The sequence below is a fragment of the Crotalus tigris genome, unplaced genomic scaffold (assembly GCF_016545835.1).
Source record: "Crotalus tigris isolate CLP2741 ecotype Arizona unplaced genomic scaffold, ASM1654583v1 scf7180000024371.1489680, whole genome shotgun sequence".
Taxonomy (NCBI): domain Eukaryota; kingdom Metazoa; phylum Chordata; class Lepidosauria; order Squamata; family Viperidae; genus Crotalus; species Crotalus tigris.
In genome coordinates, this window is record NW_024100541.1 from 99,572 (window position 1) to 123,173 (window position 23,602).

A 23,602-nucleotide genomic window follows, 5' to 3' on the forward strand; every position below is an offset into this window, starting at 1 on the left:
TATAGTTGTTAAGCGAATCATCAGAATTGCTCAGTGAATCACATAATCATTAAGCAAATCCAGCGTCTTCCATTGATTTTGTCAGAAACAGGACGCACGGGTTATAAATGGTGATCCACATGACCCTAGGATGCTGCAACCATTGTAAATGTATACCAGTTTCCAAGAATTTTGCTCAATTAACTGTGGGAATGCTGGGACGGCTGTAAGTGAGAGGACCCAGTTTAAGGGCCCTTTTATTCAGTACTGTTATAAATTCAAGCAGTCATCAAACGAAAGGCTATAAGTTGAGGACTGCCTGTTATATGTGTTCCACTCTCGTAAAGCCTATCTGGTGATCGTCACAGAGAAATGAGCGTCTTCTGTTTTCATTTAAAAGCAGAATTTGTATAAAGGGTCCCTTTCTGTATTGGGCAGACCCATCCAGAGCATTCTGGGCAACAGATTTTTTTTGGGGGGGGGGGGAGGATTTAAACAAACAGATGCAAAGAAAGGCAGAAGATAATGGGGACTTTTATTCAAATCCAGTGAAGAAGAATTGAATGAGAAGAGAGAGGAGGGGGGGAAGATACAATGGCACTTGAAGTCCCAAAGGGGTTCTCCATCATTCTAGATTGGAAGATGCTGAATAATGGCTTAAGTTAAAAGAAGGCAGGTGCTGACTGTATGCGAGAAAGAAACTTCCTAATAGTAAGAGCAGGTCAATAAACTGAACCTGCCACTTTGCAACTGAATAACTTTATTTTATATTTTGTACTCTGAGTGTCTATGGCAGTGATGGCGAACCTTTTAGAGACCGAGTGCCCAAACTGCAACCCAAAACCCACTTATGCATCATTGGGTGCCGGGTGGGTGTGGCCCATTGGCTGGGTGTGGCTCGTTGGGTGGGCGTGGCTGCGGTGGTAACGGCAGACTGGGTGGGACTAAAAAGTTCAATCAATCAATTCCAACTTTGCAAGATCTTTTTTTTCCTGCGAGAAGTTGAAATTGACTGATTGATTGAACTTTTTTTTTTTTTTTTGCACATGGCGGCAGAGGCCTAAAGCGAAAAGGTTTTATAAAACCCAGCTGAGGGCCTAGGACTGGGGCGACGGTGCACGTGCCCACAGAGAGGGCTCTGAGTGCCGCCTCTGGCACCCGTGCCATAGGTTCGCCACCACTGGTCTGTGGAGATCCTCAGTCATCCAGATCATGATTGCCCCAAAGGTGCTTTTTTTAAAAAGGCAACTGGACTTACTTTGCTTTTCCTTGAAGACGTTTTGCTTCTCATCCAAGACGTTTCTTCAGTTCTGACTGAATAGTGGAGGATGGAAGGATTTATATTCCTTGCAGTCATCCGGTCGTTAGCACTCTTTCGGAGAATCTTTGAGGCCACTTGGAAGTTTATCTGTGCCCTCAGGGTCACCTGAATAATGCAAATGGGTGCAGAACTTTCTTGGAACTGCTGAACCCAGAGGTCCAGATACCCTTTGAATAAAAGCACCTTTGAGTTTCTGCTCTGAGGTCATAGGTGACTAACTTACCTTGCCTTAGCCTTCTCTTTCATAAGATAAATGTACAGGTAGTCCTTGCCTCCTAGTGACTGTAATTGGGACTGGCAACTCCATCCCTAAGTGCCACGGGCACTGAGTGGAAAACCAGGCGATTGTGACAGGATAACAACCTCGCTTCCTCTTTGGTTGTTAATTGAGTCACCGCGGTCATTAAGCGAAACATCACTCACTCACAACTTCCAATTTTACTTCTATCTTTTCTATTAATTGCTTGTCACGAACCATAAATGGTGATCCCGTGCAGGAGGCTCTGATGGCCATAAATTCCAGGATTGGTCACAAAGCTAAATACCCTTTCAGTTCTCCACAATGCCTGAAGGCCAAACAAGCAATGGAGAGAATCAACCTAAAACTGAAGAGACGTTTCCTGACAGTTAAAACAATTACAGGTAATCCTCAACTTACGACCACAATTGAACCCAAAATCTCTGTTCCTAACTGAGACACTTGTTAAGTGAATTTTGCCCCATTTTACGACCTTTCTTGCCACCGTTATTAAATGAATCACTGCAGTTGTTAAGTTAGGAGCATGGTTGTTAAGTGAATCTGGCTTCTCCATTGTTAGAAGGTCACAAAAGGGGATCACGTGACCCCCGGGGCAGCCTTCATAAATACGAGTCAGTTGCCAAGCCTCCAAATTTTGATCACATGACTCTCAGGTTATACGTGTGAAAAATGGTCATAAGTCACTTTTTTCTGTGCCATTGTAACTTTAAATGGTCACTAAATGAACTGTTGTAAGTTGAGGACTACCTGTAATCAGTAGAATGGCTTGTCTTCAGACGTTGTGGATGCTCCAACGCTGGAAGTTTTTAAGAAGAGATTGGACAGCCACTTGTCTGGAATGGTATCGGGTCTCCTGATTGAGTAGGAGGGTGGACTACAGGACCTCCGAGGTCCCGTCCAATGCTGTTAGTTTGTTAGTCCTATGCTAGGATTTTGTCTCCAGCCCCCCCTCCCCCCCCCCGTGCTCATCCCTGTTGCCTCTCTGAGCCTGTTGTAGCTTGTCTGAACTCTTTTTTAAGTGTAGTGCCTTCAGCCGGGTGTTAGAATTTCCACTCCTGTCAATACAGCTTCAGTTGTGTGGTGATTGTGGATACCGAGGCAATAGAAGGAGGCTGAGACAGGCAATGTTACATCAAAGAGCCGTTGCTGGAGAAACAGCAGGAAGCTTCCCTCTCTCCGAGTGGTATGGCTTCGGGAAGCTGGGCGAGCAGCCTCAGATTGACTGTGCAACTGTCATCCTTTAAAGTATGGTGTGATTTCAAGTGAAAGACTCAGTTGACACCACATAGTGGCTCCTGGAGCGCTGCAGGTTTAATAGCTCTGGGGACAGTAGAGCAGTGCCGAGACCTGGCAGCGCAACAGCAATTGACTTTTAATCCACTCCTTCCTGCCAACTTTCTTTCCTGATTCCTCCTGGGTGCACAAGAATGCCAGCCAGAGTTAGATTAGAAAGAGACAGGGCGCGGGACGCAGCATCCCAACTTTTTAACACTTCTGTCCTATGACTTTGACGCGTCTCTCTGTCTGTTTGAGAAGCAGGCAAAGGGGGTCCAAGGCTGGCTTGGGGACACGGTTCAGGAGAAAATGTTCTGATTTGGCAAGGTCTAATAAACAGCGACACTTTGCATGGGAAGAGGTGGAATGTCTGGGCTTATCAGAGCTACAAACTCTGATAAGGAAATGGAAGAATCTGTAGAAGAGGCAGCAGGCTGGAAAGAATGCAAATGGAGCTGCTTGACTGGCACAACATCTCCATTGCCATGATATATAAATTCGTCAAATCCTCCATTAAAAGCATCCCTCTACAATATGGGCATTTAATTTAATTGTGGCCAGATGAGTGGTCAAAACGGACCACACATCAAGAAGGCAACAAGCTGTTTATACCAGTTATGTCTTATAGCAGTGATGGCGAACCTTTTAGAGACCGAGTGCCCAAACTGCAACCCAAAACCCACTTATTTATCGCCGGGTGCTAGATCGGCGTGGCCCACTGGGTGGACGTGGCTGTGGTGGTCATGGCAGATTGGGTGGGTATGGCCAAGGTGGGCGTGATCACCTCAATGTTGCTCATGGGGAAGGGATGCCTGTGGGGGCCGGGCAGGGTTGGGGGAGATCCAGGGGGTCTCTGGCAGGTGGGCAGGAGGCGGTGGGCAGGAGGCTTATGCTATGGGATGAGGCAAGGCGAGGCAGGGTGGGGATGCCATTGTCACAGTGCAAGGTGGGGCCGGGGCATCTGCTGCCTGACACCATCGGCCCCCGCACACAGAAGCCAGTGAGCGCATGGGTGCTGGGATACATCCGGCCATGTGAGACCTCGGCAAGTTAGCAGGCAGCTGGTTGAAGAGGGACGGTTGCCATCTCCAGGGCACGGCGTGCATGCCCACAGAGAGAGCTCTGAGTGCCACCTCTGGCACGCGTGTCATAGGTTCGCCACCACTGTCCTATAGCATTGGCCTGAATTCCATTAAAAAAATATTTTGGGGGTCTCTCCAAAATAGGCCCAGCTAGTTAGTCAGTCAGTCTGTCTCTGTCTTTGTCTGTCTGTCTCTCTCTCTCTCTCTCTCTCCCTCCCTCCCTCCCTCTCTCCCTCCCTCCCTCCCTCCCTCCCTCTCTCTCTCTCTCTCTCTCTCTCTCTCTCTCTCTCTCTCACACACACACACACACCCCGCACCCATTACAGGATTTTCTTTCAAGATAAGCAGTGGTGTGCAACACGAAGCAAAGGAGTAATAAGTAGTAAAAGTAGTAAACCAAAGAAAAAAAGGGAGGAAAAAGAAAATGAAATACAGTAGTCCACAACTTACAACAGTTTGTTTAGCGGGTTGCAGAATAGGATCACGTGGCCCTGGGATACTGCAACCATCATGAATCAGTTGCCAAGCATCTGAATTTTGGCCACATGTCCCTGGGGCAGGGGTAGGCAACTTTGGCTGTTTTATGACTCGTGGACTTCAACTCCCAGAATTCCTGAGCTGGCCATGCTGAGGAGAAGTGAGAGGTTCCCATGCTGAGCCATGCCGGCTCAGGAATTCTGGGAGTTGAAGTCCACGAGTCATAAAAGAGCCAAGTTTGCCTACTTCTGCCCTGAGGGATGCTGCAATGTTTGTAAGTGTGAAAAATGGTCAAAAGTCACTTTTTTTCAGTGCCGTTGTAACTTTGAACGGTCATTAAATGAGTTGTTGTAAGTTAAGGACTACCTGTACTTTTTGTCCTGACAATTCAGCCAATGGTTCGGAAATCACATATACCAACACTTTTAGTTTCCTGAGACGTTATCCAATCCAAAGACTTGAATTCATTCAGATTAATTCAGCAGCATTTCATTCTTGATCTTCTCTGTTCTCTTACTACAAACACCTTTTAAGAACCAATTTCTTCTGCAGTGAACAAATTTTTATGCTCCTTCTGGTGTAACTGACTTCCACTTCTGTATAAGGAATTAGGCAGAACCTTGATGTTATACACAGCCTATTTTAACAAACATTAATTTTTAACAACGGATCATACATTAATCATGTTCTTTCTGCCAGCACTTGTTATGTCTTTAATTTCTTCATCCATTTTCCCACGTTCAGTACCGTACTACCAAAGAATATATTTTTAACCATTTGCTCTAATTGTTTGCTCTTTATTATTTATCCCCGTTATTTCATGCCGTCTTTTTGAATGATTGCAGTGAGCAGGTAGTCCTCAGGTTACAACCACAATTGAGCCTGGAATTTCTGTTGCTAAGCAAGACAGTTGTTAAGTGGGTTTTGCCCCATTTTTGCCACAGTTGTTAAGTGAAACCCTGCAGTTTTTAAGTGAATCATGTGGTCATTAAGTGAATCTGGATTCCCCATTGACTCTGCTTGGGGTAGGTAACCTTGGCTCTTTTATGACTTGTGGACTTCAACTCCCAGAATTCCTGAGCCAGCATGGAATTCTGGGAGTTGAAGTCCACGAGTCATAAAAGAGCCGAGGTTGCCTACCCCTGTAGAGGCTCCCTAGGCATGGTGAAGGCCTGGGGGCTGCAACCTGTGCTTCTTTCTGGAGCAAAATATAGACTGCTTAATCACTACCTGCCAGAGGAGTTGAGTGCTTGCTGCCTAGAAGATTTTGAGAATGCATGAGGCCATTTGAAGTTGAATTATGAGAGTCTCCAGTACTGTTTCTCAGCCTTAGCAACTTTAAGATGTCTGGACTTCAACTCCCAGAATTCCCTAGCCAGCATAGCTTTTAAGATATTGGGACTTCCAATTTTCAGAATTGCCTGGCCAGTGTGACTTTTAAGACATCTGTAATTCAATTTCCAGAATCTCCTAATGAGCATAGCTTTAAAACAGGGGTCTCCAACCTTGGCCACTTTAAGATGTGGACTACAATTCCCAGAGTTCCCTGGCCAGCATGCTCTGGTCAGGGAATTCTGGAAGTTGAAGTCCACAAGTCTTAAAGTGGTCATGGCTGGAGATCCTTGCTTTAAGACAAGGGTCTTCAAACTTGGCCCTTTTATGACTTGTGGACTTCAACTCCCAGAATTCCTCAGCCAGTTATGCTGACTGATGAATTCTGGGAGTTGAAGTCCACAAGTCATAAAAGGGCCAAGTTTGAAGACCCCTGCTTTAAGACAACTGGATTTCAGCGCCTAGAATTCCCTAGCCAGGGTAGATTTAAAATGTTGGGACTGCAACTCTCAGAATTCCCTAGCCTGCATAGCTTAAGATGTCACTAATTAAGAATTCTGGTTATTGAAGTCCTGACATCTTAAAGTTGCTAAGGTTGAGAAACTTCGCTATAGAGAACAAACCAAGAGAACAGCAGACTAAAACCCAGTTCTCACTATAGCTGCAGGATCCAAGAGATATCACAAGCCTTTCATAACAGACCGTGGATGCTGCTCGTCTGGATTTTTCTTAATCCAGGAAGTTAGGAATCTGACATCCACTCCTTCTCACACAGAAGAGGCTGTCAGCACGTTTCTGTGATTAGTCTCCTGCATTTAACTTTGCTGATAGGAGTGCACATCCCATCCTTCCAGAAAAACATAGGTTGGGGTGGGCATGGCTGGCTCAGGAATTCTGGGAGTTGAAGTCCTCAGGTCATAAAGCAGCCATAGCTGCCAACCCCTGCCAGAGTGCAGAGAGACTGCCTGGGTTTGCTCTCTGCTGTCACCAAACCTATTAGAACAGTGTTTCTCAACCTTGACCATTTTAAGGCATGTGGACTTCAACTCCCAGAATTCCACAGCTGTGGAATTCTGGGAGTTGAAGTCCACATGCCTTAAAATGGTCAAGGTTGAGAAACACTGTATTAGAAAGTCAAGAAAAAGCAGATCTCAAACAAGCAGGAGCTTCCAAGTAGTCTTTTTCAAAAGCAGATGATGATAAAACTGAGCTCTACCAGTCAGGCAGAGAAAAACTAAACGAAGAAAGAGCTTTTTAAAATATCCATAGCTTATTTCCAAACCATGCCTGTGTCAGCCACAGCCCTAAAAAACCAAAAGGGGATTTATTTTTTTGCTTATAGAAGTGTATAAACAGAAGACCGTGGATGTTTTTTTTTTAAAAAAAGAAAGCTGTTACCAAGTACTTCAGTGTCCATGCTAACAACTTTTAAAATCAATTCTTCCTCGAGATAACTGATTTATTAGACACCCACTCTTCTACAGACAAAGCTAATCACAATTAACAAACAAAGCAGTGGGCAGCAGTTACAACATGGAGCAATAAATCTTCCAGGATTAGAAAGCTCTCTTAATGGGCTTTGAAGGGAAAGCTAAGTGTGCAAGATTGAGCGAACGCCTTCTGAGACCTGTTCAGACATAACAGGAAGCCATGGCTTGTTGCTAATGAATGAACTAATGAATGAATTGCAACAGTCCTTGGCTTCTCCTACTCCTTTCCTTTCCCTCTTGGCTGGAAATACCTTGGCTGGAATCCAAATGGGAGGAACTTTGGCTTGTTTAAATTATGATTAATACATTCTTTCAGATACTCTTGGAGTCAAAGGGTTAAAATGTCTATGGAGATTCTCAGTCATCCAGGTCATGGGTGTCTGAAAGGTGCTTTTTCAAAAGGCAATTGGACTTGCTTTGTTTTTCCTTGAATGGTGGAGTCAGAAATGAAGAAGCTTCTTGGATGAGAAGCGAAATTATCTGCAAGGAAAAACAAAGGAAGTCCAGTTGCCTTTTGAAAAAGCACTTTTGGGTCAAAGGTGACTTAATAATCTGTATACCATCTTGGGATACAGGTAGTCCTCAACTTAAAACCATTCATATGGAATAGAATAGAATAGAATAGAATAGATCTGGAAGGGACCTTGGAGGTCTTCTAGTCCAGCCCCCTACTCAGGCAGGAAACCCTATAGAATTTCAGAGAAATGACTGTCCAGTCTCTTCTTAAAAACTTCCAGTGTTGGAGCATTCACAACTTGTGGAGGCAGGTGAATGCTCCAACACTGGAAGTTTTTAAGAAGAGACTGGACAGCCATTTCTCTGAAATGGTGTAGGGCAGTGATGGCGAAACTTTTAGAGACCGAGTGCCCAAACTGCAATCCAAAACCCACTTATGCATTGTCGGGTGCCAGGTGGGTGTGGCCCATTGGGTGGGTGTGGCCCATTTGGGTGGGTGTGGCCCATTAGGTGGGCGTGTCTACGGTGATAACAGCAGATTGGGTGGGGCTAAAAAGTTCAATCAATCAATTCCAACTTTGCAAGATCTTTTTTTTTCCCGTGAGAAATTGACAGATTGATTGAACCTTTTTTTTTTTTTTTTGTACACAGCGGCGGAGGCCTAAAGTGAAAAGGTTTTATAAAACTCAGCTGAAGGCCTAGGACTGGGGCGACGGCACGCATGCCCACATAGAGGGCTCTGAGTGCCGCCTCTGGTACCCGTGCCATAGGTTCACCACCACTGGTATAGGGTTTCCTGCCTGAGCAGGAGGTTGGACTAGATGACCTCCAAGGCACCTTCCAACTTTATTACTACTACTACTACTACTACTACTACTACTACTATTATTATTATTATTATGTTGCAGGTGCTTGTCTGTTTGAATTCTGAAGTCCCAGAGCAGTTTAATTTTATCATTTTCTATGACTTTCTCTATTTTATGATCCCACCAGTTTTTGCTTACAGGCAAATGATATTTCTTGCAGATCTTCCAATGCACCACTGTTGCTACTTTGTCATGCCGCTGCTTGTAGTCAGTCTGTGCGATCTTCTTGCAACAGCTTACCAAGTGGTCCACTGTTTCTTCAGCTTCTTTGCATAGGCGGCACTTACTGTCTGTTGCTGTCTTCTCAATTTTGACTTTGTATGCATTTGTCCTTAATGCTTGGTCTTGTGCAGCCAGAATTAGTCCCTCGGTCTCTTTCTTCAATTTTCCTGCTCTTAGCCATTGCCAAGTCTTGTTATTATCTGCTTTCCCAGCTATTTTTTTAATGTATTGGCCATGTAGTGCTTTGTCTTCCCATGCCTCTATTCTGTTGTTGTTGTTGTTATTGTTATTATTGTTATTATTATTATTATTATTATTATTATTATTAGTAGTAGTAGTAGTAGTAGTAGTAGTAGTAGTAGTAGTACCAGAACCACTTGTGGAGAATCTCAGCTCTGTTTTTATTGCTTGTCAACTATAGCACTAGAATCTCACCACACCGACTGCCTTCCCTTGGGAATATCAATATAAGGATTCTGAGGGAGGTCCAGCCTGTGCCAGTTCCCCCAGTTCCTTCAAACTGGGTCTCTTCTTCCTGTCTAGCTGGAGATTCTACCACAGTGTTCCTATGAAGTACGGAGCCAAGTTTGTTTAAAATCATAGTTAGTTTGATAAGTCCTAATAGCCCGCTTTATACCCAGTGTTAAATACAAATTAGCTTCATGCTAGTTTAGCATGACATATGAACCCAATGTATGAAGTGAGAGGTAGGGTGGTACTAGCTTCAAATAGTCTTATTGGCTATTTCAGAACAGAAAATGGCTTGTAGAGTGTAGGGTTTTATGTTTTTTGTTGGAAACCCAGTGGCATAAACTGAAAATTAAGCCATTGAGTTTATTTTGCTTAAATTTGTTTGCTTTCTGCTTCAGCTAGTCCAAAGACTGAATTAATGCCATTTCCATGGTGCTACTTATTGCTGGCTTGTAAAAATGGTTCTCAATTGCAGCAGGCATTGATAGTTTTTTTTTTTAAAAGACTAAAGGTAGCCACAATACAGCCCAAATTTTCTGTTGCTAAGCAAGACAGTTGTTAAGTGAATTTTACAACCTTTTTTGCCACAGTTGTTAAGTGGATCACTGCAGTTAAGTTAGTAATAGGGTTGTTGAGTGAATCTGGCTTCCCCATTGACTTTGCTTGTCAGAAAGTTGCAAAAAGGGATCATATGACCCCTGGGAAACTGCAACCGTCATAAATATGAGTCAGTTCCCAGGTATCTGAATTTTGATCACCTGATCATAGGGATGCTGCAACAGTTGTGTGAAAAATGATCATAAGTCACTTTTTTCAGTGCCGTTGTCTCTAAATAAACTGTTGTAGCTCAAGGACTACTTCTGTATTATTATTATTATTATTATTATTATTATTATTATTATTATTATTATTATTATTATTATTATTGCTACTACTACTACTGCTGGATTGCTGTTCTATTCTTGCGGCATCTAACTTCATCGTCTTTCATTTTGTCTAGCAGTTGAATTTGTTGGCTGGATTTATGGGGCAATCTATCTAAACACTCAGAAAGAAAACAGCAATATAAACAATCAATCGTATTTCTTTTGAATAGGAAAAAGACATGATATGGTTTTTGAGGGCTGTGATAATGTAAATGGGAAATGCACATTGAAATATGTTCTTGGTATTAAATACAGGTAACCCTCGACTTACAAGGATTTTATTTAGCAACCATTCTAAATTACAACTGCACTGAAAAAAGTGACTTACAACCCGTCCTCGTACTTATGACCATTGCAGCACCCCCACCATCATGTGATCAAAACTCAGGTGCTTGGCAACTGGCATGTATGTGGTAGCAGCATCCTGAGATCATGTGACAGCCATTTGTGACACTCCCAGCCAGCTTCCAACAAGCTAAATCAATGGGTGAAGCTAGATTTTAGAATGAACTGCAGGTAACTGCAGAATGAACTGCTCAATTGTGTCTGATTCTAGGGTGCAGTGCTCATCTCCATTTCTTAGCCAAGGGAGCCAGTGTTGCCAAAGACAATTTCTGTGATTGTGTGGTCAGCAGAACTATACATCAAAGGAGCATGGAATGCTGTTACATTCCCACCAAAGTGGTACCTATTTATCTACTTGCATTTGCATGCTTTGGAACTGCTAGATCAGGGGTCTTCAAACTTGGCCCTTTTATGACTTGTGGACTTCAACTCCCAGAATTCCTCAGCCAGGCACGCTGGCTTTGAAGACCCTTGTGCTAGATGAACAGGAGCTGGGGGACAAGGAAAGGCAGCTCACCCTGTTGCGTGGTGCTCGGATCTCAACCCGGGCTGTCAGCTTTTCAGCTGACAAGCTCAGCATCTTTAACCGTTGAGCCGTCGCAGCATATAACGAACTACAGTGACCCACTAAAGAACTTAAGAGCTTAACAACTTTGACAAAAAAAATCATAAAATTGCGTGTCACTTAGTGTCCTTAGCCGTAGAAATTCTGCTCTCGGTTGAGGTTGTAAATTGAGGATATCTGTATGTAGTTAACCTCTGCAGCAACAAATTCTGAAATGGCATCTTTTTTCTTCCTCTAGCATTTGAAGGAGGTTTCTCAGTGGTTAGGTTACCCATAAGAATGCTTTGTCTAAATTTGAGCCCACTTTAAGAAACTCTGGATCAACTGGAATGCAATCCAGTCACCTGGAATGTAGTGGGAACTGGAAACAAAGCCATGTAAGGAATGTTTGAAAATTGGATGTTTTTAATTTAGAGAAGAGATGAAGGGGGAGGGGGAGGAGGGGAGAGAAAAACATACTTCAAATTCTATAGTTAAGTTTCTGCTATTCCAGGAGAAATAAGATGAGTGGATAAAAAAACAGTCAATGGAAATGATTGTGATTTCAGCTAAATATGTGATTTCAGCTAAAATGATCAATAAAAAGTTGGAAGGGACCTTGGAGGTCATCTAGTCCAACCCCTTGCTCAGCAGGAAACCCTATACCATTTCAGACAAATGGCTGTCCAGTCTCTTCTTAAAAACTTCCAGTGTTGGAGCATTCACTGCTTCTGGGGGCAAGTTGTTCCACTGGTTAATTGTTCTAACTGTCAGGAAGTTTCTCCTTAGTTCTAGGTTGCTTCTCTCCTTGATTAGTTTCCACCCGTTGCTTCTCGTCCTGTCTTCAGGCGCTTTGGAGAATAGCTTGACTCCCTCTTCTTTGTGGCAGCCCCTGAGATATTGGAACACTGCTATCATGTCCCCCCTCGTCCTTCTCTTCATTAAACTAGACATACCCAATTCTAGCAATCGTTCTTTATATGTTTTAGCCTCCAGTCCCCTAATCATCTTTGTTGCTCTTCTCTAAATAGGTGATTTCAGCTAAATATTAGGGAGGGGAAATTTTAGTGATGCAAAGTATTGACGATGGACCTCTTCCTCTGGAGTACATACAGGTAGTCCTCGTCTTAGAACCATTCATCTAGTACAAAATTACAACCGCGCTGAAAAAAGTGACTTATGATCGTTTTTCACACTTAGGACCATTTGCAGCATCCCTGTGGTCATGTGATCAAAATTCGGAGGCTGGCAAGTGGCGTGTATTTACGATGGTTTCCTGGGTCCTGTGATCACCACTCTTTGGCAACCTCACAAGGAAAGACCACGGGGAAGCCAGAATTCATTTAGCAACCGTATGACTGTCTTCATAACTGCGGTGATTCACTGAACGACTGTAGCAGGAAAGGTGGTAAAATGGGGCAAAACTCACTTAACAACTGCCTAGCTTAGCTGCCGAAATCGGCTGTGGTCGTACATCCGGGACTGTCTGTATTCTGCCAATCTGTTTATAACAAACCGGAAGAACGAACGAACGAACAGACTTGGGGGGGATCTTAAAAAAACAAATAACAACAACAAGAAAAAAACACGCCTGTCTGGGTCTCTTTAGATGAAAAGCTCCTTTTTTTGTGGGAAAAAACCAATTGGAGTGTTGTACAGACATCGGCTTCTCTCGGGCGATTAAGAGAAGACTTGCTCATCAGTGGCTGATTGCTGCCGGCATCTGTATTATGTAGATGAAATTAATCAAGGCTAAGGGTTAAACTTTTTCCATTTGTTCAGGGTTGGAGTATTTTTTTTTTCCCCTCGTGAAATCAGTTGGAGTAGGAAAATTGCTTCCTACGGTTATTTCTCCGGCAACCCAACCCCCCCCCCAAAAAAAAACCCCTTGCCTGCTTTATGAAGTTTTACACGCTTGGCAAAACAGGATCTTGAATCTTTTGCAGAGGCAGCACCGCTGATTGGACGAGGCTATTATGAAACTGTGGTAGGTCCGAGTCGTAATGATTAGAAGGAGAGACAGGCATTTAATGGGTCCAGTTGCTAAGCCTTTGGGAGAGGTTTGGAGAAGAAGGAGACAGATTGCATTAACATACAAGACAAAAGACGTAAACCAGGTCAAACCATTAGGATTGTGCAGTGCTGCTGAGTACAGGTAGTCCTTGACTTAACAACCGTTCGTTTAGTGACCGCACTGAAAAAAGTGACTTAGATCATTTTTCACACTTAACGACCGTTGTGGCATTCTCATGGTCATATGATCAAAATTCGGATGCTTGGCAATTGACTCCTATTTATGACGGTTGTAGTGTCCCGGGGTCACGTGGTCGCCTTTTGTGACCTTCTGACAAGCAAAGTCTATGGGGAAGCCAGATTCACTTAACCACCTGGTCGCTAGCTTACCAACTCCAGTGATTCACTTAACAACTGTGGCAAGAAAGGTCATAAAATGGGGGAAATTCAGTTAACAAATGTCTCACTTGGCAATGTAAATGTAGGGCTCCATTGTAATTGTAAGTTGAGGACTACTTGTAGTGGGGAGGGTCACTCATTGTCTGCAGCTCTTTGAAGCAGCAACTTCTACTGGAGTTGTGCAGCTGGTCTGGTGAGAGCCTGGACTACACTACCCAAAAATGTTGTTTGATTGAAGAAGTTGTAGACCAGGGCTACAGGCGCACCCAGGGGTAAAGCAAGTGTTTTTCAAGCGTGGCAACTTTTAAGATAGGTGGACTTCAACTCCCAGAATTCCCCAGCCAGTGCCACGTTTGAGAAGCACTGCTTGAAAGCTTTTTTCTTCTTCTAAGGTTTAATCCCAAGTGCTGCTCAACTCTATGATTTGGTCAAGTAAGATATTGGGGGTAATAAGGTACCTCCGAGTCCTGTGGCTGAAAAGAGCATTCCCAATTAGCTTTTACCTTGGACCAAATCAGGAACTTTTTATGATGCGTACAGTATATCACTTGGATATTTCATAACACTTGGATATCTCAGTTATCTCCAGACTCTTTGGAGTGCTACAGGCAGTCCTTATTTAGTGACTGCCTTATTTAGTGACCATTCACAATTACGGCAATTATGAAAAAGTAAGTTTGCAACCAATCCTCACATTTACGGTCTTCATAGGTCTCCAAAGCAGGGGTCCTCGACCTTGGCAACTTTAAGACTTGTGGAAAGCTGGCTGAGGAATTCTGGGAGTTGAAGTCCACAAGTCTTAAAGTTGCCTGCTCTAAAGCCAAGGAAAGGGGAAATAAGGTTGTACGTATAGTTGCTGTTCACTTAGCAACCACTTTGCTTAATGACTGAATTGCCAGTCCCAGTTGTGGTCGTTAAACAAGGACTACCTGTGCTACCCAAACAAGGCATTTTCCATTTTAACTTTGGGTTTTTAAATGCCCACATTTTGTTAGGAAGAAAAATTGTCCATATTTCTTTGTACACAGATTTTGTTTTTATTGCTCGCGTTATCTTTAATACATAATACAGCTACGGGGCACTTATTATGCTAGTTAAGAAATTTGCAGAGATTGAGGTTTCTGAAAGAGTGTGGTCAGAAGACAGCCCAAATGTCAAGCACACTAATCCGAATAATAGGCAAATTAAACAAATTGAGTTAAAATCCAAGGCACCATTTGATTGCTGCCTAGGGCTCAAGTACTGGGGAACTAAGCATTAGAGCTAGATTAATTAACGATTCAGGCATACACAGGGGTCAGATCACAAGTGTTCCACAGCAGTAGTCTGCTACAAGGCATAGGTTTTTCATTCTTAGTTTGTGGAACATCCTTCGGATACAGTGATTCTCCTTTAGTAGGTAACAAACAAAAGAGCTACTAGGACAGTGTTTCTCAACCTTGACAATGCTGGCTGTGGAATTCTGGGAGTTGAAGTCCACATGCCTTAAAATTGTCAAGGTTGAGAAACACTGTCCTAGGACCTCTTCAGAAGTAGATCCTTTTGCTCTTTAGCAGCGGTTCTCAACCTATGGGTCGCGACCCCATTTGGGGTCGATCGACCATTTTTCGGGGGTCACCAAAGAAGGCGATCCGCCATTTCCCCCCCTCAGGGGGCGGTGCCGCGCATGCGCGCTGCACATGGGGGCAGTGCTGCGCATGCGTGCCGCGCATGGGCCGGTGCCGCACATGCGCGCTGCGCCGCGCATGCGCAGAACGTTTGTGTGACGGGGGTCGCCGTCACACAAACATTGAGAACCAGTGCTCTTTAGGACAGTGGTTCTCAACCTGTGGGTCGGGACCCCATTTGGGGTCAAACGACCATTTCACGGGGGTCGCCAAGCAACGCAGTCGCCAATTTTTTCCCCCTTTTTCCTTAGCTGTGCTACTCCCTTTTATTCTATTGGCTTTTAAAAGCCAATAGAATAGACTCTCTTGAATAGAGTCTAATTCTATTGGTTTTCAAAAGCCAATAGGAATTGTCCAGGCTGTCTCTGCCCTGCTGAGCCCGCCAAAAGTCCCATTCTGCAAATGGTGCTGCACCAGTTGAGTAGTCCTCGACTTACGACCGATTGAGTAGTCCTCGACTTACAACCGGTTGGGGGGGGTCGTGGCATTAAAAAGGTTGAGAACCACTGCTTTAGAAGATTGTCCTTGAAACTATGCACCTTTGTGGCAAGCCACTTGCATATAAACAGAGAGCAAACCCCACTACCGTCTAGCACTGATTACATTACCTAGTTGGATAATGAAATGTCTACAAGAAAGCAACCAAGCTCAGAGAGCACCAAGGACTCCACAGTTTCTTCTGTTAAGCTCCTCTTCATTTGACCATTCTCTTGATCTGGACAAATGATCTGGGTTCATGGTGCTACAACGGTGTTGGCCTTTCTGGACCTTGTGAAGGCCACTCTGATGTCTCTTCCACTAGCTCAGGATTTCTTAATTATGGGTCATGCTGGCTAGGGCATTCTGGAAATTGTAGTTTACACATCCTACAGTGGCCCAGCTTAGGAAACACAGTTGTAGCTGGAAGGTTGTTTCTCGAAAGTCAAGATCTCTCGAAGATAAATTGAAACCCTGTTCCTCTGCTATTAAGCTTCTGGCCCTCTGAAGATGCAGTGGTGGTGACCCCTGGAGGTAGCAAAGGAAGGCCCACGTTGAATGGGGAGAGACCAAATTACTGGAAGAACGAGAAGCAATTTGGAAGATGTTGCTTGCTGAGAGAAGAGGGAAGAAGGAAAATGGACTTAGTGAGTGGGACCCTTGTACAGAATGCCAGGAGTTTTCAAAAACTCTACAATAGGTTATTGGTTAGTACTGATATGCAACAGTAAAATGTAAGAAATACAATGATCAGGTTTGGATGCAGGCAATCCTTGATGTATGACTAGTTGCTTAGCAGCCATCCAAATTTGCAACGGTTGTATTCTGGGGCTACTTATGGCCCAGATTCAAAGCTCCAGTGGTTATGACCCTTGTCACATAACAGATTCAGGTGCCCTACGGCCTGGCTATATTTACAGCCGTTTGCAATGTCCTGCACTCACCTGATCAGGTTTTATAGTGGTTTTGCTGAAAACCAGCACATCTGTGTTTTGGTAAATCTGCGCCCATAATGACCACCATGTTCAAATAATAATAATAATAATAATAATAATAATAATAATAATAATAATAATAATAATAGTAGTAGTAGTAGTAGTAGTAGTAGTAGTAGTAGTAATAGTAGTAGTAGTAGTAATAATAATAATAATAATAAAGTTGGAAGGGACCTTGGAGGTCATCAAGTCCAACCCCCTGCTCAGGCAGGTAACCATATACCATTTCGGACAAATGGCTGTCCAGTCTCTTCTTAAAAACTTACAATGTTGGAGCATTCACAGCTTCTGGAGGCAGGTTGTTCCACTGGTTAATTGTTCTAATGACCACCAAAACAAAGGTCATAAAATCGGATTGATCACACCAATCAAAGTTGGAAGTAAAACTAGACTACAAACTGCAGGCCCCCCAGGCTCAAAAGTGAGAGGCCGTGAGTTCAAGTCCTGCCTTAGCCATGAAAGCCAGCTGGGTGGCTGTGGGCCAGTCACTTTCTCCCGGCTCAACCTGCCTCCCAGGGTTGTTGTTGTGGGGAAAATAGGAGGAGGAGAGTGCGCTAGATATGTTTCCTGCCTTGAATTATTTCTAAAAATAAAGGCAGGATGCAAACGAACAATCAAATAAATAAAGGCATGTCTTCTAATTAAAATTCAGTTCAAAGCCACAAAATACTATGTTCCCTTGAGTTGTCCAGAAGTATTCATCAAGCAAGATGGTAGACAAGTAAAAACAAAGAAGGCCAACAGAAAATGAAGGTGTTGGGAAGGCAAAATTTTTTTTAAAAAAGGCTGACAAAGCGATGCGGTCTGCTTTTATCATGTCAAGATTGAATATAGAAAGTGGCTGGGGACATTCAGTTTAAATGGTATGAGTGCTGACATACTTGCACAAGCCATCAAGTTCACTTTAAAGAGCTATGGGGATGAAGGAACACTGGTTGATCTCTTCGTTTCAGACATCCAAAATGCTAAAATGTTACACAGAAGTCTGATGATGCCATTTTATGACAGACATAAAAACAATGCAACCTACCAAACGTGGTAAAGGTAGTCCTTGACTTTCAACCATTCATTTAGTGAATATTGTAATGTGATTACAATAGTGATAATGTAATGTACCTGTGCCTCTGGAATACAGATAGTCCTTGACTTAGACCTATTCATGTAGTACAAAATTACTTATGACTGTTTTTCACACTTACAACCGTTGTAGCATCCCCATGGTCATGTGATGAAACTTCAGACACTCGGCAACTGGTTCATATTTATGACAGTTGCAGTGTCCCGGGGTCATGTGATCCCCTTTTGCGACCTTCTGACAAGCAAAGTCAATGCAGAAGCCAGATTCACTTAACAGCGGTGTGACTGACTTAACATCCACAGTGGTTCACTTAACAACTGTGGCATGAAAGGTTGTAAAATGAAGCAAGACTCACTTAACTGTCTTGCTTATGACAGAAATGTTGGGCTCAATTGTGATCATAAGTCAAGGACTACTTGTACCCAATAGGGTTAGGGTTGCAGGTTGTCTGGGTTGCAACTCAGAGACTCGCTGTCAGTTTTTGGATGTCCTAATTGCAGAAGTTGTGGTTTGCAGCCTTTTGTTCATGGCGGGGTGGGGCAAGTTGGGTAAGCCACGTCTTTAGCTCATGTTGTTGGCCATCCTGTAGTATTTTTAATAATAACCAAACAGATATGCAATTATGATTCTTCATCTATTTTATCAGCTCCTTTTAACTTTGCAAGCAAAGCTGTGGTGTAGTAGTTGAGCTTTTATTTTATTTGTATACTGTGGTATAATCCTCTAGCTGAGTCTCATTGGATTAATTGGGATTTCATTCCAGCCTTAGAAAGATTGAATGCAGTTACAACACTGACTTCAGAATTACTATTATTATGTAAAAAAAATATTAATGTTCACTTGGCAAAGATGTATAGTGTTTGTTTAGCTTTTCGCTTTTATAAGAATGTATTTCATGATTCTTTGTGTTGATATATAATTTATTGGTTTTGTTCTTTTGATGCATATCTTAGCCTGTTTCCTCTCCAATTCTGTTGTTCAGCTTCAGTCTGTTTTTCTTACTTCTTTCGTCTTCCTCACATGTTACTAGGGAAGGGAATACAGAAAAAACCAAGGAGACTATCAGGGAATCCCAGCGCTGCAGGGAAGTTGAAAAACATGCTAGAACAAAGCACTGGCAAGCCATTTCTTCTGTCTGCATGGGCATCTCCATAGTTATCTGAAAGTGAGCTCAACCAAAAGGAGGCTTAGTTTGGAGAGCTTTTCATGTGGACTGGATACTTGAAACTGAAATGGAAACCAAGGTAGCTATAGTAATCAGCTAGAAACACATACTACCAGCAGAGGCTGGAAATATGTTGAAAATCTTTGTGAGACAGCTTTGCATGTATATTAATAAAGCAAGTATCAGTAGATTTGCAGAATTTGAAAAGCTGCATTTTCATACTGAAGAATAGGATTTACAGGTAGTCCTCGCCTTATGACCACAGTTGAGACCAGAATTGCCGTTGCTAAGAAAGATGGCAGTTAAGTGACTCATGCCTGATTTTATGAACTTTTTGCTGTGATGGTTAAGCAAATCACTGGAGTTGTTAAGTGAATCGTGCAGAAGTTAAGTTAGCCCAGCTTTCCCCATTGACTTTGCTTATCAAAAGCTAGTTGGGAAGGTTGTAAACGGTGATCGCATGACCCCGGGGCAACTGCAATTGCTGTAAATATATGCTGGTTGCCGAGTGCCTGAATTTGATCACATGACCATGTGATGCTATGACCATCATAAATGTGAGGATTGATTGTAAGTCACTTTTTTCAGTGCCGTTGTAACTTCGAATGGTCACTAAATGAATGGCTGTGTATCAAAGTTGGGAATTTTGTGGGTTATTCCTGATTCCAGATCCCATCATGTTTTTGGTACCCTTTAAAAGGTATGTAGAAAAAAAAAATCTTCCATCAGGGTCCAGTCGAAGCTGGGAAGAAAGAAAATGGAGACTGCTTTAGAAAGAAGGTTGTAGTTTATTGAAGAGCAGAGGCAGACAGAAGCATGGCTCAGGGAAAACTGACCACATGTTGCTGGGAGTGGTGGGTTTTTATACTTTCTGCGGCTCTTAAGGTTGTTTCCTGTTCCTGTTTGAAGCTTTGTATTTCCTGTGCCATGTACTTTAACCTGGGTCTGAGTGTGCCCTTTAATTCTATTATGTCCCCAAAGGTCATGTCTTTTAGAGTTTGGGTGGGGTATGTAGATTTTAGAGGTCTTTGTCTTCCTAATCTCATAGCTTTTAGCTTCCTGGCCCCAACTTCCTGAATGGATTATTACATCTGCATTTCTAAAAGCTGGTTTCTGCTGAGTTTTCTCACTGGGGGGGGAGGGGGGAGGGAGAGGTTTCTGCCTTTTAAAGATCTCCATTATTCCTTTAGAGAAATATATTTTGCCTTTTTAATATTCCACAAAATATTTCTTTCTCTGGATTCTTCCCACAGGTACTAGGCACCACTGTCTTCAGATAAATCAGGGTACATTTAGCATGATAACACTGCCTAATGTTATGAAAAATGAACATAATCCAATTTTATATTGTTTTGAATGTGTTGTTAAGAGTCTCAACTATGAGATGGGCAGCTACATGTATTTCAGTCAGAATAGAGCTGGAAGGGATCTTCGAGGTCTTCTAGTCCAGCCCCCTGCTCAAGCAGGAGACCCTGTACCATTTCAGACAAATGACTGGCCAGTCTCTTCTTAAAGACCTCCAACTTCTGAAGGCAAGTTGTTCCACTAGTTAATTGTTCTCACTGTTAGGAAGTTTCTCCTTAATTCCAGGTTGCTTCTCCCCTTGATTACTTTCCATTCATTGTTTCTTGTCCTGTCCTCTGGTGCTTTGGAAAATAAGTTGAACCCTTCCTCAAAGACCAGAATGCTGCTGTTGTGTCACCCTTGGTCGTTCTTTTCTCCAGACTGGCCATACCCAATTCCTGCAACCGTTCTTTATATGTTTTAGTCTCCTGGCCCTTAATCATCTTAGTTGCTCTTCTTTGCACTTTTCCCAAAGTCTCAACATCTTTTTTGTAATGTGGTGACCAAAACTGGATGGAGTATTCTAGGTGTGCCCTTACCAAGGCTTTCTAAAGCAGTACTAATACTTCACATGATTTTGATTCTGTGCCTCTGTTTATATATATCGATTTAACCATCCAATAAATAAATAAAGTAAAAGGATTAATCCATTGCCTTAATAACAGTGGCCCTGCTGCAAATGGATTTCTTTAAAAAAAAAGAGAGAGAGGCAGAGACTATTGCATTGCTAAAAGCCTTTTAAAACCTGCCACCAAAATGAAGGAACCCCTAGACATGCTCTCTCTCCAGCTACTTGTCTTTTGTATTCTGTTTGAGAACAAAAGTAATTCAGTTACAAGTTCACTTTTCCCATTAGGCAAGTTACATTTTAATCAGATGTAACGTTTTTCTCAATGCAGAACACAATGGAGTATGAAATGTAACTCGTCGCATACACAGATAGTGATTTCTGCTCTCTTGCTCTTCAACCATTTCTCTCCCAGTCAGCGTTTATAAATTTTAGAAGATTCCGGTGATGACACTGGAGATTAGATGAACAGACAGGATGCTTCCCGCTGGTCTGTCTCCTTCTCTTTCTTTGTATATTTCTGATTTGTATGAGGAGAAGTTCGATGTATGTTTTCATCTTTAGGTCTAATTAGTTTCCCCTGAAGTTCAAATTAATGTTGGTCACTTGTGATTGTAGATTAAAACTCTTTACACCTTTTTCTGTCCTTCAGACAATCCCTGTCAGGCTGAAATTGTAGGCAAGAGAAGGCCAGGTTAATGGAGACACACACAGCAAGTTTCCCCCCCCCCCAATTTTTTTATCTTCAAGCTCAGAAGGTCTGTGGGATTGATTGTCTTTTGTCAAATGCTGGCTGGAGCTGGATCTAAAGAAAGCTTGGAGTAATTGGAACTGTCTCCACCTTGTGAATTGCAAGAAGAGAGGAAGTTGGTTTAATATTCGGTATACTTCCCTCCAATAGATCACTGTCTAGGTCAGCGGTAGGCAACCTTGGCTCTTTTATGACTTGTGGACTTCAACTCCCAGAATTCCTGAGCCAGCCATACTGAGGGGAAGGGAGAGGTTTCCAAGTGAGCCATGCTGGCTCAGGAATTCTGGGAGTTGAAGTCCACGAGTCATAAAAGAGCTAAGATTGCCTACCCCTGCCATAGAGGGATGGAGAAATGACTTAGACCAGGGGTAGGCAACCTTGGCTCTTTTATGACTTGTGGACTTCAACTCCCAGAATTCCTGAGCCAGCATGGCTCTGCATGGAAACCTTTCCCTTTCCCCTCAGCATGGCTGGTTCAGTAATTCTGGGAGTTGAAGTCCACGAGTCATAAAAGAGCCAAGGTTGCCTGCCCCTGACTAGGTGCTTGAATTATTTTTGTTTGGCTATTTCAGATTAGCAAAATAAAATTGGTACTCAACTCCCTCCATATTTGGCTTACTGATGCTAAATCTTGTTCCTAAATAAAAAATCTAACTCCCTTGAGTGAGATATTTTAGGTACTGAAGAACTTTTAAAAATGTTAGTGTGCCTGAAATAAATCACATATCTGCAAGTAGTCTTTGACTTATGACTGTAATGGAGCCTGGAATTTCTATCGTAAGTCAGGATGGTATTAAGTTGTGGTACTCACATGACTGACTTGCTGTTACAACTTTTTTTTTTTTGCAATGCTTGTTAAGCAAACAAAACAGTTGTTAAGTAAAAGGGACAGTTATGCAAATTAATGCATTTCTATGGGTGGATTTGTTTGTTTGTTTATTTCAATCAAATCTATTTTCTGTCCATCTTGCAATTACAAGGTGACTCAATGGTTGTTTTTTTTTTTAAAAATCCCATAGTAAATTGTGTGATATGAGCACTGTAGTGAGCCATTAAAGTGAACTGGTTGCTAAGTGCCCAAAATAGATGCCACTGTCAGAACATGGGAATCCAAAAAGATCTTTTTTGGGAGGAGCCAGTCATAACATTGAATGATTAAGTGACCGGTCGGTAAGCGAGGAGTACCTGTAACGGGCCAGGAAATTGGTCTAAAAATGATATTTGTCCTCATCCTACCAAGAGCAGTCCCCAGTCACTCTGAGGTCTCGCTAATGCTTTGCATTTTGGGGGCTTAGAAATTTGAAATTTCTATGAAGAACATGTGAAGAATGGTTGCAGGATTTGGATATGTCTAGTCTAGTGAGAAGAATGACTAGGGATGATATGATAGCAGTGTTCCAACATCTAAAGGGCTGCCACAAAGATGAAGGTGTCAAACTATTTTCCGAAACACCTGAAGGCAAGACAAGAAACAATGGATGGAAACTAATCAAGGAGAGAAGCAGTCTAAGGAGATATCTCCTAACTGTGAGAACAATTAACCAGTGGAATGGCTTGCTTTCAGCATGTTATGGGCGCTCCATAACTGGAGGCTATTAAGAAGAGCCTGGACAGCCATTTGTCTGAAATGGCATAAGGTTTCCTGGTTCAGCAGGGGGTTGGACTCAATGACCTCCAAGTCCTTTCCAACGCTGTTATTCTCTTATCTGAAGTCTGGAGCGAATAAAGAATATCATGGCTGAGCATAGATTAGAAAATAAGAAAGTTCTGGCTTAACTTGTAGTTTAGTTTACCATGTCATGCCTTACAATATCTATAGCAAGGGTCTTCAAATTTGGCCCTTTTATGACTTGTGGACTTCAACTCCCAGAATTCCTCAGCCAGACACATCTTTAGGCTTTTCTTGGGCAAATATTAACAGGTACAGGAGCTCTTTGTATAGCAAAAACTAGCATTTCAAGATAAAATTAACCTTGTGAACTCTAAAGCTTCCTCTTTCCGTTATGTATTCAAGATGGACAGTGATTAATATTTATATGTTATTTATATGTAAGTGTGTAAGTTTATACATATGTTATATATAGCATGTTTAAAAGTGTG

The 23,602-nt window shown here is 42.6% G+C and overlaps 1 protein-coding gene across 21 annotated transcripts in view; it reads left to right on the forward strand.

Moving 5' to 3' along the window:
• Positions 1–23,602, forward strand: part of MSI2 (musashi RNA binding protein 2) — a 453,994-nt gene that overhangs the window by 17,670 nt on the left and 412,722 nt on the right. Inside the window, exon 1 of one of the 21 annotated variants that reach the window (XM_039328160.1) lies at positions 18,759–18,918. The exons of the other annotated variants lie outside the window; for them this stretch is intronic. Coding sequence (XP_039184094.1) covers positions 18,907–18,918 — 12 coding nt within the window. The 5' untranslated portion in view covers positions 18,759–18,906. Of the gene's footprint in view, positions 1–18,758; positions 18,919–23,602 lie in introns of those variants that run through there. 21 annotated transcript variants of the gene reach the window in all.